The sequence below is a fragment of the Numida meleagris genome, chromosome 3 (genome assembly GCF_002078875.1).
Source record: "Numida meleagris isolate 19003 breed g44 Domestic line chromosome 3, NumMel1.0, whole genome shotgun sequence".
Lineage (NCBI taxonomy): Eukaryota > Metazoa > Chordata > Aves > Galliformes > Numididae > Numida > Numida meleagris.
The window spans coordinates 53618650-53635630 of NC_034411.1; the positions used below are offsets into that span (position 1 = coordinate 53618650).

The following is a 16981-nucleotide window of genomic DNA, read 5'->3' on the forward strand; positions in this document are numbered from 1 at the left end:
TAATACGCAAAGGCTGGAAAATCCTGCTGTAAGCATATGTAGAAAGCTCTGCGAAAATGCATGACGATTAGTCAGACTGCTGAGAAACTCACATGGGCAGCAGGGGGATGTGAGGCTCCCTCCTCTGCAGCAGGGCTTCAGAGATGAAGAGTTCAGTTGTAACACAGGAAGCCCTTTTGCCAAGTACTGCTGTATTGTACTCACCCTCTCTGAATCCCTTCTGAGATCTCTCAGGCACCAGAGGGCACACTTCCATGAAGAGGATTCAACAAAACACACAGGATTCAGTGCTCTGCCCTCTATTCATCCCTCCTGACAGCACACAGGCGCCCCCGGGAAGCAGCTCCCAGGCCACGCTAGGCCGCAGGAAGAGCATTTCAAATGCCAACAGAGTGAACAGACCTCTGTTGTGCTGAGGGACACGTCACACACCACAGCTTCATTTCAAATGACACTAAAAAACTGTTTTCTTTTAATATTTGAGGTGAATATATTATGTCTCTCTGTACAGGGCATGTGTAAGAAACTAGCCGACAGAACAGAAGAGCGGGGAAAGAAGAACCCACACTACTAGCTGTCTGGTATTTATTACTTTTTTAATACAGAGAAGTCACAACAAAATATTCTCTAACAACACACGCAAATGATATCATAACCAAGTATTTTAATTTCATCAACATTCATTTGCTATGTACATATTCTTTCATCTGCAAAAGTGCAATCCAAGAATGTCTCAACAAGAAACCTTTACAGACAAGTGTATTTTGAGGGGTTTTCTCACCAGTGGCCTTACAACAACGTTTGTCCTCAGTTACCTGGTACAGCAAAATGAAGAGTACATGAAAACAAAACAGAACTGTGTTAGATGCCTCCCTTGTAGGAATATTCCCTGTTTTCCCAACTAAATTCATTATGAATACACTGCTCACTACTGGACACATTAATGCAAATGGACTGTAGAATAGCCTATGGGCTACAGAACACTGTAGTTTTCATGACTCTGCGGCATTAGATAGAACAAGAATTTCAGCCTGTTCATTTTGGTAGACGTCAAATTATGTGTCAGCATGTAAAAGATGTTCATTTTGTTAGTTATGGTTATCAAAATTTACTTTAAAATGTACTACTGATGGATGGATTCATTTACACATCCAAAATATTAAGTCTAGCTAAATGCAAGCCTCTCCTATGGAAAATATTGTTAGCTACTGGAAAGAAAAGCATTTGCACATGCAACTCCTATTACCATCACAAGGAGTATCGTGCATTTCAGAAGAGCAGAATGTACCTCCAAATCCAGAGGACTGTATTTTCATTTACAAAACATACTTCAGGCACAGTCTTTAGTCTGACCACAGGCCAGACTAAAAAGAACACACAGCATCAGAAAAATGAAAGGTAGTGAAGGATAAACTTTAGCCAAACAAGCAAAGCAAGCAGCTCCTTACCTAGAGAAATCATTTCCCTTTTGACACGTTTAAAATCTCACTGACTCTTTCCAATGGTCATCGTGATAGATAGCAAACCAAGTGCTGTCCAGTTCAACCTCTTAAGTAGCTATTAAGTCCCAAAGAAGTTAGCTTTGCCCTTGTGCTTATGCAATGCCAAGCCAAAACTTTCATAGCCAAAGGGTGGGCCTAACTGCTTGATTGGAATCTGATGCATCTAACAAAATCTTACACTTTGCAGTAACCCATGATCAGATTTCAGTATTAGCAAGAAGCAGAGAAAGCATTCTCTACAAACTGGGGGCAAATTAACTTTGGAGGAAAAGTTCAGAGGGTCTTTCTGTTAAGCTAGTTTCCATCGAGGATTATTTTTGCCGTTCTATGTTTGCTGCTAGCCTCCAGTTGAGAGATGTGCTTTACAAGTAAACAGGCATTTCCACTAGTGGCAGCAAAGACTCACTTAATAGCAGAATTAAAAGGAAAAGATGAATGAGAAGAAAATTGTTTTCTTTGATAGATTTGTACATAACTTCTTGTCGCTGTTAAGACTTTATATAGGCATTTCCATTCCCACTTTCTCAGTCTGTTGCATTCTTGGTTTTGACTCAAATATACTGTACAACCTTTCATATGCTTGTGTTTTTAAAAAGTAGCCAAATTCCCTTTTTCCACTTCTACTCTATCATGATTGTCATACATACAAATCTGGAGGGGCATCTAAGTACTTAAAGAATAAAATTATAAATTAAGCTACTCTAAGGAAAGTAGATGAACAAGTATTTAGAAAATCTCCAGATCCCACTTCTGTCCTACCACGTGCATTGCACAGTGAATGCTACTGTTTTGTTATCCATGTAGTGTACGTGGGAATTAATACCCCAGGCTCAAGGCTTGAGTGACTGGCACTCAAGATCAAACACAACACTTACATAGGTCTCCTTTGATTTTTCTCATTACATGAGTTTTGTCTTTGCTGTGTGATTTTAGACTGCTGGAATAGGCCAGTACTTGTGCTTTCAGTCTGGGTCTCACAGTACTGCCAGATAATGCAACTATAAAGCACCCTAACTCCATCAGGTTGTGGGAACACACCATCGAAGCTCAAGGGCCCAAGTTGTTAATTCAAACTATAACTTGTTTGTTCTCAGGGAAGTCTGTAGCACACGGCTAATAATGTTTCATCTGCTAGCCACCTTCTTCCAGCCCAGGTATGACTGGGCCAGATCTTGCTCCTGTGGGCAACAATTGCAGTGCTGGTACCACTGCAAATGGGGTAGCTGTAACTTGGTTTGTGGTAACCACACCAGAACGGAGTTATAAATCTCTAAGAATTTTTCCCACAGTTTGTCTTAAAAAGGAAACAGGATTTTCCAAAGCTTTTACAAACACACTCCCAGGGAACAACTGCACAAAACCCCAGGGATACGCTCCAGACACAAACACATGGACAAGAAGTGAGGACAGGGTGAAGGGAGTGCTAGCAATGTAGGATAGCTGCAGCCTGCTAACATCACTGTTCTGGCTCACCAATGTAACTGCACAAGATAGCCCAGACCTATCCAGATGTGAAAATCATCAGCTTGAGTTGGCTGGCTTCTAAGGATATTACCACTCAAGTTAGGAGTAAGTGATCTTTGCCAATATAAGCCCTCTGTGCAGCTTGAGTATTATTTGAGGAGTGTCTAATATTAAAAAGGAGCTAATTCTGCAGTGAAGACAGCTACGAATAAAACTGTGAACTTGGCATTTTTTATGCACAAAGAAACATGGATATTCAGTTCAAGTCTTACGTGCACATTATTTTCTTAATTTAGCAGAAAACACAGTTCTCTGCCCAGTGTATGCAATGCTTTTTTGGCTTCTGACTTTTTTGTCTTCTGTCCCAGGATGTGCAGAGTATCAGGGTCATTTTCAAGATCATGATTTCTACAGATACACTCTTTAAGACTGTAATTTGGGGAAAACCGAAAAACTTCAGAAGAAACAAAACATAATCCCATCTCATAAAGAGAATCAAACCCCACACTTCAACTGACCAATCATTCCATAAATACACTGTGGACAAAGAAAGACCTTGCAAAAATCTCCACTGGCTTGGGTAGCCAAGTAAAAGATCAGTGACCTATTAAAAATCTTATTTAACCTATTTAAAAACTTTTATTTATGGAAGGAAAAAGTGGGGAGTGAAAAACAAAACTTGCAGATTCTACAGGGCCAATATAACACAAATTCACTGCCTAATGCACAGACTACTATACACAGCACAGAGGCATGTAAAAAGTAAATACACTAAGTCTGCTTTCTAAAAAGTCTCCAAGTTTTTAGACCCTGGTCTTACTTAACTTTTGAAAGACAAAGGTGCAGCAATTCACTGACTTAAAAACCAATGCCATGTGTCATATTAGGCACCTCTCAGCTCTTACAGGTCTGACAGCCCAGATCCCACTTTGTGGTCCTCTTTCCGAACCAGTCACACCACAGCCCGCAGTAGGTAGCAAAGCCCCAGCCCCAGCAGACACAAACAAACATCCCCATTCAGTTCAGCCTGTTCCTTCCACTTATCATGAGGTCCTAAAATATCTGTGAAGAAATACCTTTAAATAAAGCGTTTTAACATATTCAGCTTGTTTTGGTACAAACAAATGACCCCACTGGTAACATTACAACACTGGTGGAAGCAGCACTATTGCCATACGATCAGTTAGTGAGGGTAACACACATCAAACGTACATGGCAGGAAGACGCTATGCCAAAAAATAATTGAAGATTACCTTTTCTGGCATAGATTTACATTCACTTGTCACAATATCTTAGTTTATCCCATCTTGGGAAACCTGAAAGAAAGCCCACAAAGATGAACACCAGTCAGGGGTATGTATGCTCCTGCCCCCACTGGGACCAATGCAAGAGACTTGATGAATTCAACACTAATGGGACAGTTTCTTTCCAAGGATTTCCCATTTCCACCATGCTAGAGGGACAACAACCCTACACAGTTACCCACTTTCCACCTGGACATATATTTGCATCCTGTATGTCTCCCCACACCCTTCTTATCAACTGTATTACAACAATACAAAAAATAAAACCAAATCATTTCAGCTGAACTTTACCCCACACCCGGGATATATTCAAGGCCATTAAAATTGGCTTGCCTCCAGCCTTCACAGAGATCTTGTCAGGAGGATTCTGATTTAACAACATGTATATATACATATTCATATGTACACAGACAAAGAAGCTGCTCTTTCAGTTAGAAAAGAAAGTAATTTCATCACAGAATGAATTCTATAAAAAGATATGTAATAAAGTTGAAATACCCATAAAATAGCTATTACTAAAGCAAAGCTTTCGTCAATAAGCCTCCAAAACTTTAAATGAAGAAAATGGCTTCACGAAGTGGTAGTCTAGATTTCCACAGTGAGGACACTGCTGGACGTTGCTGTATTCGGAGAAATACTGCATGCCAATCCGTACATCTATTACTGGCTTCCCACAGTGCTTACAGTTCAGTCGAGCCTTAAAAAAAAAAAAAAAAAAAAGGAAGAAAGAAAGAGAAAACAAGAAAAACATTTTTGAAATAACCAGATTCACTTCCATTCCTCGCCTCAGCAAGAGACGCACCACCCTGGCCTCTGGTAGTTAACAGCTTCAGTCAGGAAACCCGCAGCCATGGCGCCTGCCAGTAAGGACGTTTTTCACCCAGACTAGTAAATTACAGTCATGCAGATTTTTTTTCACATGAAAGAACATCTATAGCCCATAAAGTCTAGAGTTCAAGTATCATCCACTGTGACTGACAGGTGGTTTAGAATTTCAAAGCTCATATATGCATAGGGCTGTTTTGTGTTGGTTCACCTCTGAACAAATTCATGTCCTCGGCATAAGAAGTGCTGTCTCAATAAATCACAAAAGAAGCCCTGAAGGGAGGAGAGAAACTTCACATGCGTGCCATGCAGTCCTTACCCTAGAGCTCCCACCGTGTGTCTGTCTAGGTATCAGCACTTTAATCCTTTGGTTTAACAATCTAATCTTTTTGGTTTAACAAATATATAACTCAACCTACTTTATCAGTATGGTACGGTATTGTATCACTTAAAATATCTACTTAAACATTTATAACACACACCAGGTTACATAAACTACAGGTCACTTAAAGCACAGAAACTATTTTACAAAACCAAACTGAGGAAGGACCAATATTAACTGAGCAGATAGGAGAAATAATTAAAGATGAAGGCTAAGGGCTGGCAGAGCTATTCATGTTCAGCATTAACAACAACAAAAAAGTCTTCAGGAGACATCTAGCTGAGAAATACAGCCCATTTCCTGTACAGAAAGCTCAGCAGGCAATACAAAAACACTCAGGAGAAATGGAAGAGACTTAAGGTCACAAAGGAGGTTAAGAGTAAAGATGACAAATGAGCAGCGAGGGCCTGATACATACCACAGCTTAACCCCACAGCCTAATATGCCAGTGAGAGCTTCAGCTCTTCATTGAAAAGAACAAATGATTTTCTACATCACCTTTGATTTAATGCATTTTCTTGGGAGTAGAGGAGGAAGAAATTATTAAAGTACTACTGCTGTTTTGAGACAAGACTCGAAAGAAAACACGAAATCCTCAGATATCTGCTCTGCTTAAAAAGCAGAAATTCTAAGAAATACAGTCTAATGGGGAATGGTTTTACAGTATTTTCTTTTTAAAAAGTGTGTTTTTTCCTCTTGCTGCAGTTCAGCCCATCAGCTAGCTGCTAGCAACCTGACAGTGGCTGTAGTTCATTATCCTACAAGCACATTCATGGAGTACAATTAAATATTTTGAAATAAGGTATGAAATTATTCAAAACAGAAATCAGCAAAGCAATTCAGAGTTAAATTATATACCATATTTAAATGTCATTCCTCTGTATGCATAGAATCATCTGTAACAATCATGGTGAAACAATATTACGTATTACCCAGCAATCAGAGCCGCTGAAGCTAATGGTTTTATATTCAGTTCTATTACTTACCTTGTACTGTCACACTGTCCATTAATCATACAATTAAGATTCACGTATAATGAGACCTTAATTCTTGTCTTGCACGTTCAATAGAAGCAATTCAGATTTAAATTTCCTGCTTTTTATAGAGCTAGCAAGTCAGCATCAATGTTTTATAATTGAAAGTCCCTATTTTAAAATAGGTAGAATTTCAAGAAGCACAAAAATTGAGGTAATGTCTTTAGTTATAATCACTATCAATGTCATTTTTTCTAGTACCAGGAACTCCACTTGTCTTGTGAGCATTGGTAGAAAAGTTAAATTTAAAATTAAATTGTGTTTCACATCCTGGCAAAGCTATATTGCAGATGTCTCTTGCATTGCCACATCTTTAAGGCCAGGGACTGTGTACCTTTTGAGCCTCACTCAGAAACAGGAGTGCTGGAACTCTGCAGTAGTAAGAAACAAAGAGACTGCAAAGCTTTGTGGAGAGCATTCACAAGACCATGAAGCGGTGGAATGCAAACATCTTGGCAACCATCTGCTCTAAGTCAGTGACAAACCCTGCATGTTTGAAGGCAATGGCTGGTCCTTGACGTGCCATAAGGGACCACCAAGCCATAGCCACGAAAACAGCACTCAGTGCTATTTCCATGGCTCTCTACTGTGCACCACATCTACCTTCACAACAAAACTGCTGAGTTTCCACTCCTCAGAAAGACAGACCCCTTGGATGCTGATAGTCCTGCTGCTTCAAGCGTGTGTCTACCTCAGAGTATCCTGAAGCCTTGACTCTTTCCTACCCAACGCATAAATTAGGTGAGCATTTAATAAAAGTTAAGCTACTTGAGGCTGCAGCAGAGTACCATCAGCACAGTCAGTCGCAGTAAAAATTAAGGAGAGATGGGTAATTGCCATGCACAAAGACGCTTCAGATCTTTCAATTTTCTTGGCTGTTTTACTACATTTATCTTTGGATAAAACAAAACTCAAGCAACTAGAACCTTGAATACACAGATCACCTGCTAAACAATGTGCAAGTACCACTGGAATTGTACATGGTGCCAAAGATACTTCCTAGCGATCATCCCAAGCATCAGCTTTAATTGTGAATGCATTTTAAGGGATTTATTTAAAAGAAAAAAGAAAAAAAAAAAACAACCAAGCATTAACCACTGGCCATTATATTAGCTTTTGTCTAGCTATAGGCCTTTGTACTCCATAAGTTAAGATCAAGGGACAGGGACTCAGTCAGCTTTCTTGTACTGTGCTCATAGGCTGCAAAAGAAGGGTGAAGGAAGGATGGCAGAAGAGAAACACAAACCTTTGCTTTATTATTGTCAGTGGAATTTCACCTTAGGAGTCTTATGTACAATACTGACCTGACAACAGGGAGATGCTGCCAGAATATCATAGGTATACATAGTTCCCAGTTGATGCCAGCTTCCATCCCATCGGGACTTGCACTTAATGCAGATAATTTTGTGAACCCCTTCTAAGCAGTCTACACAAACAGCATAGAGATGCATAAGCCTTCCTGTGGACAGGAAACACACTTCTTAAGGAGACTGTAACAGAAGATTAAAACAGACATTTCCCGCAATGTGTTATTTGCCCTTTAGTGATAGAAATCATACCTTATTAAAATCTTATTTTTAAGAAGAGCGAAAGATAAGCAAAAAATGCTTCTCTATGGAAAATACATAGGACTTCACTGAAGCTGTTTTCTATAGATGTGAAACTCAGGAATAAGTCAACACTGCCCATCTCTGATCCCCCCATTCCTCTATTTGCTGTAGACTTTAGCAAAATACTTAATAAAAGTTGCTTAAACCATGTGAGCAGATGCCAGGTTATTAAGCTATATGATCAGCTGCAGTTTTTCCAACAAGAAGAATGTGCCTTAGCTGCATCCCCATCTGACAGAGAAAGTGTAGAGGAGTTAAAGATTTTTAGCAAGCTGGTTACAGGCTCATTTAGCAGCTTGCCAAAATCTTCCCGCAAGCAGAGAACTAAGGAACTAATATTCCTTGTGGAAAAAAAGTAACAATCAGATGAGCAACTTTCTTTCCTATACATTTTCCAGACAATTCATTGATAGTAACTGTATTTAAAAACATTATATATTACACAGATTTTAACATGCCATACAAACCCACAAGTCTATCAAGCTCTACCATGAACTTAAGCTCTGTATACACAATGACTTTCAAAAACTGATTTATACTGCCTTCCACAAAAATCAAGTGGTTCAGATTTTAAAACAAAATACCTTCTCTGCATAAATGTCACCGAACACAACAATGCAATATCCAAGATGCGAGCTTCTCACAAAACAAAAACCCCCATGCAAATTACAAAGATCTCAAATCTAGACAGGTCTGATTTCTGATTCTGATTGAATCGATCTGCAGTTTAGTAGTTGGCTATTATAAGTGGACTTACACAGGGTACTAATTCTGTAATATATCATATTCTGCACAGCTACACAAGAAGAAGTTAAGAAGTAATGCAGTTACAAATCAAATACAAAGCAGGACTGACTGCATACAGACAATGCTTTGTTGGATTGCAATTTGTGCTCATTAGCATCAAAGCACTGGACACATCACAATTTGTAATTTAAAGAGCACGCAACTCATGTACCTTTTCTACATAAGCGGAATAAAATATTAACAATTTATGATTTGTTCATACCAGATACTTCAAAACTAATGGATTACTTTTAAATCTTTTTATTTTTAAATCAACTATTTTAGAAAAATTAGAAGGAAAACCAGATTCTTCTTAAGATATGTATACACAAAAACATTTGCTGGTATGAGCTGGTAAATTGAGTTACTCCGTAATAGAGTGTTTGGCTCTAGAAAATGTGATGTGATAAGACTGAAGTGCAAGTATAGTAAGCTCTGTTCCTAAAGTGAACAACTTGAGATTGGAGACTTTCAAGCAGCTCTATGTTCAAGCATCTTTGTGTTGTATAGGAGGACAAACAGTATTCGTCATCTGAAGTTCTGCTTCTGCATATTAAAATGCTGCATTTCCCTACCACTTAATTTTCAGGATCCTTCCTATGCTACAGGAAACAAGACTCTTGACATCTTAAACATGCCTGAAATAAAGAAGTTATTTCCTTTACTGAAGAGAAAATAACACCCTGGAACAGCACCTTGCAAGCTTAATTTCATTTCAAAGCTGAGAACAGTAGTTCTGATAATAAACCATTTTACCCAGGATAACGAGGTAAAAATTTTAACAATTAATTATTCACAGCACTTTGTCTGAACAAGTTTTTTTAGGTGTACCATCAAATGGGTAAGGAGCAATTAATTAAAAAAAAAAACATTTGGCAGAGTTTCATTCCTAGTGGCAAACACGTTAACAAGTGACAAGTTCCACAGTTACTAAACCAGCTATTAGCACTGGTAAGATCACAAGCACATTGTGCGTGCCTCCTCACAACAGCCAATAAGCACTGTTATCTCACAGAGGTGTATTTTGTTCATCTTTGAGATTTTTCAGCTTCTGCATTTCCCTCTCACTTTTTCCCTTTAAAGTACATTTGGTAAGACAGAAATGATAATGTTAGCATGAATACAGGTCAGTGACTTAGCGCACAGTGACTTAAATAAAGAAAACAATACAGTGTTTGCTGAGCAAAGGAACATTATTACATAACAGATATTATGACCATGCATGAGATATAACAAATCTAAGTGCTAAAATACCTCCTCTTAATGTGTTCCCATTACACTTTTCAACACAGAGCTTGATGTTCTTGAGCACTAAACTAGGAATGGTTTCTCTGACTTGTATTAGCCATACTGGCCGCCAGCAGACAGCAGGACAGATGTGTTTTGCCCTTCTCACTTAGTTTGGGACATACTTCTCGGGAAGAGCTGAAGCTCATCCCAGTCCAAGTTTGTTTGTTTCTCTGGGAGGAGAAAAATAATAGATGTCTTGGCCCCAGCTCAGCAAGGAACTGGGACACGGTCAGGGTGTTGGCCAAACAGGCGGGAATTTGAAACTAAGTCTAAATCCCTCACTACTCCATCACCACTTCTTCCCAGAACAATAAAAGCTTACTTTCACTATGTCCAACCTCTCCAGGCCACAGAAATTGTCCTTGCCAGGCCTGCACTAACACAGGCCAGACTACAGTCCTTGCCATGCAGAAAAGCACCGTCTCCAATAAAACGAAACTGATATTCTCTAGTCTGAAAGCAAATGAGAGGCATGGCTGGCAGTACAAACATGACTTTCATCTGTGCCGCAGCACAGCATGCTGAAATGTTAAAGGTTGTTTAAAAGGTTGATGTATGTCTTAGAGTAAAACTCACAACATATAAATCAGTACATACACACTGTAACAGGGCGGCTGAAAAGTCTTCCTGTAGCCTATCTAGAAACCTGGTAAGATATCTCCTGGTTGTAAAAAAAAAAACAAAAAAAGAAAACAACACAAGGCACAGATCTTTCTACACAGTATTTGTTTTTTGTAATTCCTGCCAAGAATTTCAACCTGACCCACGCTGTAATTTGAACATGACTCCAAGTTTTAGAGTACGACTCAAAAATGCAGAATCAGAATGAAAATCTAAAATGGCGGGTGGGGTATGGAAAGTAGTCCCACCACCAAATGAAATCTAGCATGATGGACAGACAACCTGTACCTTGAAGGTGACAGGGAACATCATATTCAATTTCATCATGTCTCGATGGGCTAAGAAATAGGGTTCCATCCACCAGCGGAAACTGTTCAAACACTGGCAATGCCCTGTGGCACAGTGCACAGTTCACAACATTCCTGTGGCTGGCACTAAGAGCAGCAAGAATAAACTTCCGCAGGTCCTCCCCTTGGCCCACTTGGGCATCATCTTCCATTCGCACATGAAAAGTATTCAATTTATGCCTGGGTATGTGAGTGAGAAGCTCGGACAGGTCAAGCCTTCTCAAAAACTGCACGGGGGCATCGAAGTGTCCCGACCGATGTGCCTGCAAACCAGCTGCCCCATAATCGAAGTGCGCATTCCTGAACATTCCCCCTCCAGCCATGTTCTTCTTGTGCGGCTCCAAGTGGATGGCGTTCTTCAGAAACTCTCCTAAGTATCGCGACGAGCGGGGGCCGCTGAAATGGGTGGGGGCGAGGATTGAGTAGCCGGTTGGTGGAGACTGCCCAGGAGAGACACAGGGGGAGCGAACGGCATAGCTGCCACCAATGACACTCTTCTCTTGGGAGTTCTGCCTGTCCATTGAATGCCTTCGCTGGATGTCGTGACTTAAGCCCTTCTGTGGCTTGTTGGCTGGCCTGCCCTTTTTGGCCTCTTCTGCTGATTCCACCATAGACCTCCCTGTACTCTTCTCCAACACCGATTTCTTCTTCTTGTCATCCTGCATTCGTTTCACCTGGTACCAGTCAGTGTCCTTCTTTAAATGACCCTGTCCGCACCGACAGGAGCAGAAGCGAAAAGCGAGGTCGTATCCTTTCTTTGTCCACATATTCTGGCGACACTGCTTCTCATTCCAGCTCCTTGCTCTGCCGATGCAATTGAACTGGACAAGAATGCTGCTTTCCCACTCGTAGAAGCACTGAAGGTGCATCCAGGTGCTGTAAGGGCAGTGCTCATTGTTGCATATAACCTTCTGGTAGTCATCCTTCTCAAGGTCCACTGGCCTTCCAAAGCTACAGATCAGTGGAGTAGCACAAGGGGCTTCTGTGGAACAAAAGCAGACACATTAATAACGCAGGCTGTTGGCGGCCTGCTCACCACACTGCTAGTTTAAATGTTGTGCCAAATACAAACATGAGTTCTTACTCATGTTCCACGTTATCAAAGAGCCCACAAGCGTTAGGTCTCGGTCAGAACAAAAAACAGTCCCTGACACACAGACAAAAAAAGTTAAGTACATGGAAGAAGGAAGCAAACAGACAGTACAAACAGTTCAGTATTCAAAGACAAAGCACCTCAGAAGCATTAACCCTCCTCAAGGCTCTGTGGACATCATCGCATAAGCAAGCTTTAAGGAGAAAGCTTTGTGAATGTTTCCGGAGGACTGCTTCGAAGCCTGAGAGGCAACATGGAAAAAACACAGAGATGTTCGTTTGAAAAATAAGAAGACAGACTTTGCAGTCACAAGGAAAGGCATAAACTGATCTTTTCTTTAGGAAAGAGCAAGAGACAGGATAGGGAGAGAAACAGGAAGCAGTGGACTTTGAACAGCAAGACAAATAGCTCATGTTTCTTGTACGGAAAGGAAGACCTTTGTTACATTTTCAGGCAAACAGAGGACATACTACCATTACTGACCTACTTGACAGCTAAATTTCACAAACAAAATAGTTAACAACACAGACTGGTTAAAAAGCCAAATGCCACATGGTCTTTTATCAGCAAAGCAGCAGCTGTATCCTTGAGCAAGGAATAGAGTATTTCAGTTCTTTCCCTGTAACAGTATCAAATACACAGATGTTCTGTATTTATGACCAATTACGTTTTCCCCTTCCTCACCTAAATACCACAGGCTATGGAATACTCCAATTGCTGTCTGCACAGTTGCAGCTGGAAAGCAAGAAATTTTCATTTTGATTTTCCACCGGACCTTAAGTGAGTCTGATCATGAAGTTTTTGGATGCTTAGTCAAATATGACATGGATCTCTGTTTTTCTAACTTCAGCAACAGAAACACCATTCCAGTAGGGCTGACAAGCTGCCTTTTTACCACTGCTTTACTGAATTCAAATAATTGCAGGCTTCTTCAGAGTCTTCCCCAATCAAGAGCTCCCTCACCCAGCAGGAAGCAGCATAGCAGTCTCCCTGGAGCTCCCCAGTCCCAGTCAGAGCCCCAGGACTTGCAAGGGAGACGCACACCATGCCTCATCACGACAGCCTGCTGCAGACTCATTATTTTTCCCTAGCATTTCAAATTTCTGCCTAATAAGCCTGGAAAACAAAACAAAACAAAACTTGCTTGCATTGCTTTTAATCCAGTTCTTGTAACTGCTAGCCTGAATAATGCATCATAATTTGCACAAGGGTGATGGGGTTTATGCTGTTACATTCACTTTTACTCAGACTTTCAAAAAGATACAGTACCCGTAATCACCTGCCACACAGCAGCAATACATAAAACATTTTGCAACAACAGGTCATTGGCATGCTAGTTGTTTTGCCCCTTTCTAACAACTTGATAAAATGCTAGAAACAAACAAACAAAACACCTTCAAGGTAACTTTCTGAAAAATCAAGATCACAGAAGCTCTTCAGGCTTATTTACCCAGAACACATGGGCACAAAGAGCACAAGAAGATTTTCCCAAGCTGCTCCCTGGAATAAGCTACATCCTTCATCTTGCTTCTCTGCCTCTGCTTCAAACGCCTGAAACAGCACAGATGCAAGGAGAATTTGCTGCAATACCTTTCCTTCAGGGACTGGACTATAATCTGCAACAAAGACACATTCTGGAGAATGTTCTTCTGAAGCAGAAAAAGCCTTGTTCAGTCATAAAAAGGAAAAGAAGACAGATTTCCAAATGGGAGAGAACGGTGCTAGATAAGAGAAGCATCCCCTCAGGACTCTTTGGAAGTTCCTTCTATACAGGTAACATTCTTCCGTGCTAGTTGTCTCAGGTCTCTGAAAAGCCTGTTAAGAATATGCAGGCTTTAGGTTATCATCTGAGAGGCATGGATTTCATTGGCAACCAGTGACTAATTTTTCTCCATGTTTTTACTCCCTATTATTCAGCATAAGGACAGTGGCTAAGAGCAAAAGCAGATGATAACTTATCTGCTCTGAATCAAAACCTGTGAGGCTACCAACTCACAGAGATCTCCATATGTTCTCACAGTGTCACCTTTGGTTCAAGTCACACTATGTCACCAAGCATCTCTGCAAAGTTTTTCTTCGCTGTCAGTCATTCTTTTATCATATCTAGGATCTGACAGCATAGTTTGCAATTATGGCATCTGACGCAGTTTATCTCAGAACAAAACAAACAAACAGATAAACTGAGACCACTGAAGGCAAATCATCATGTGTAGCAAGATTTAAGACGTACCACCACAGACAGCTCTTGCACATTTCCTACATTTACCCATTCTAGTACGTATTCTTTTACACCACTGCAAGACGGCAGGAAGAAAGGACATGCCAACAATTCACTTATGGTCCCCCTGTGTTTCTGAGAGTAAATGTTCTAACAGCTGCACATATAATTATGACAGCCAAGAGTGTAACTGCACAGACATGTCTAGAGATCCTCAGTTAAGACTGTACACTTGTTCTTCCATACTGGTAATGCTAATTGACTAGAAGAGAAAGGCATTTCGTTAATGAGACTTTAAACATGGTTCTGGTTTCAGGTGAAAAAATACATGATCTTTAACCCTCTAAGAAGTTTACTGCCTCTTCATGATGTGGACAAAAACTGAGATCAATAAAGGGAGTGTCTGAAATACAGAAAAAAAAATAAAACCAGCCTGTGTATTCAACAGAAAGTATCCATAATTATTTGATTATAAATATGTTCTGTATGTCTAGAGACACTTTAAGGTGATTTTCTTTGAAGTGATTTTCAACAGATTTTTCCTCTTTTCAATAGTCCATTAACAAGACTGCAGAATGTGATGTTCTCCAACTCTTCCTTGAAAACTTAGATGCCAGATTTACTGAGAACTTCCCACCTAATATAACTATGAGGAAGGAAAAGATTTATGTTTTTTATGGTGACGTCTTTTTTTTTCCACATTTAACTTAATTAGATGACAACAACTTTTTCAGACACTTCCCTATCTGATCTACCTACTCAGTGTAAACTGGCTACACATCAATCATCGTAGCAGAAGCAGGTCTAGCACGGCTGGAAGACAGCAAGAGAGCAAACAAAAGCCTTCTCCCAGGCAAAAAACTCCACTCAATTGTTAAATAGTAGCACGGAGGTTTCTCTGAAAAACATCATTACCGAGAGGAGCAGCTGCTCCTTAAAACCTCTTCTGGGAGCTCGTGAAATTTCACTGATGTCCCTGCAGGAGCATAGGAAAGACTAGAAAACCAGCAGGTCTCTCTACCACACTCCTGCAGCACAGTAAAGATAGACTAGTCAAGTAATCTGCTCAGGTCTTTTTTTGCTGCTTTCATCGACAGAAGTTTCTTATTACAAAGCCTGCTGATTTTGAGGCATTGATAAAAATGGTGCAGCATTTCCACAACCTGAAGTGTTACCTACATAGATACTAGGAGGAGGTGCTTCACTCAGAGGGTGGTGACGCACTGGAACAGGTTGCCCAAGGAGGTTGTAGATGCCCCATCCCTGGAGGCATTCAAGGCCAGGGTGGATGTGGCTCTGGGCAGCCTGATCTAGTGGTTGGCGACCCTGCACTCAGCAGGGGAGTTAAAACTAAGTCATCATTATAGTCCTTTTCAACCCAGGCCATTCTGTGATTCTATGATTCTATCACGGCTAATGAAAGTTGTTTCAGCATTAAGCCCTAACACTTCTGTGGTACCAGCATATTTAAGAAGGCAGAAAACTCCACTAGCTGAAAAGTGTATAAAAATGACTGAGCCAACATTCAGTTCAGTCTAATATACCAAGTTTCATCAGGTCTGTCTGTGCAAAACAGACTGTTAAGGACTAAATATCCCTTCAAACTTCTCTTTATTCATGCCTCCATCCAAACACAGTCATGCCACATGTTCCTACATAAAAAATAAATGAGCAACAGAAAGCAAAGCAACTTTTTTGTGAAACTTTACCAGTTCACAGCAATGGATATGTCACATAAGCAAGAACACCAGTATTCCAATTACTTAGTATGAGAGCCACACTAGTAAACATGAGCAGCTCTTCTCATCAATTCACACCCTTGAAAGTGCTCTAGATTATTTCATCATCATTTTCTAAACGAGACAAAGCACTTATTATGGAATTACAAAACTAAACATTCTTGTTATCAAACCCTTCTATTTCCCATTAATTAGAAATGCATTTCAAGATTGTTCTTCAAAAAGACAGACACAAGATCATCATGTTTGTGTTTTATAGTAACAGTATTGCAGTTACCATCACAAGATATTCACTAATAGGGGGAGCAAACTGAATTTCAGGCGAGCCAAACTACCCATCCATACGTGCAGTGCCAAGCTTAGGTTTGTCACCTAAATATAAATTGATTCCAAGCACCTATTATGCCATCAGACTCCTGGTTTCCAAAGTTAAAAAAAAAATAAACTGCAGGAAAAATGAAAGACTACCAGGTATCAGAGAAGCATCCACTCTTCTGAAAGAAAGCCTAACTGATTGTAAAAGTATCTCTATTTTACCTTTCAGTTTCAAGATGTTTCTCATAACTTAAGAGAACAAAACAAGATAGCAGGCAGTTTTGTGCAGCAGAACAGCTTTGGTGTGCAGACCCAAGTGCACAGCTGTAATGGGCAGGCTGCTGATTTGGAACTACAGCTGCACACAGACTCTTTCAAGAAGTTATGGTTCCACATAAAAAAGAAATGTTTTCTCATATTCCACTATGGTGATTTTCATCAGTAATTCTGA

General features: G+C 40.2%; 1 protein-coding gene across 1 annotated transcript; it reads right to left on the minus strand.

Annotated features, from left to right (window-relative positions):
- On the minus strand, window positions 572-12157 carry HECA (hdc homolog, cell cycle regulator; the record flags this gene model as incomplete). Its single annotated transcript, XM_021391990.1, has 3 exons — window positions 572-4967; window positions 7816-7970; window positions 11107-12157. Coding segments are annotated over 3 exons (1371 nt in total), but the record flags the coding sequence as incomplete, so codon positions are not given.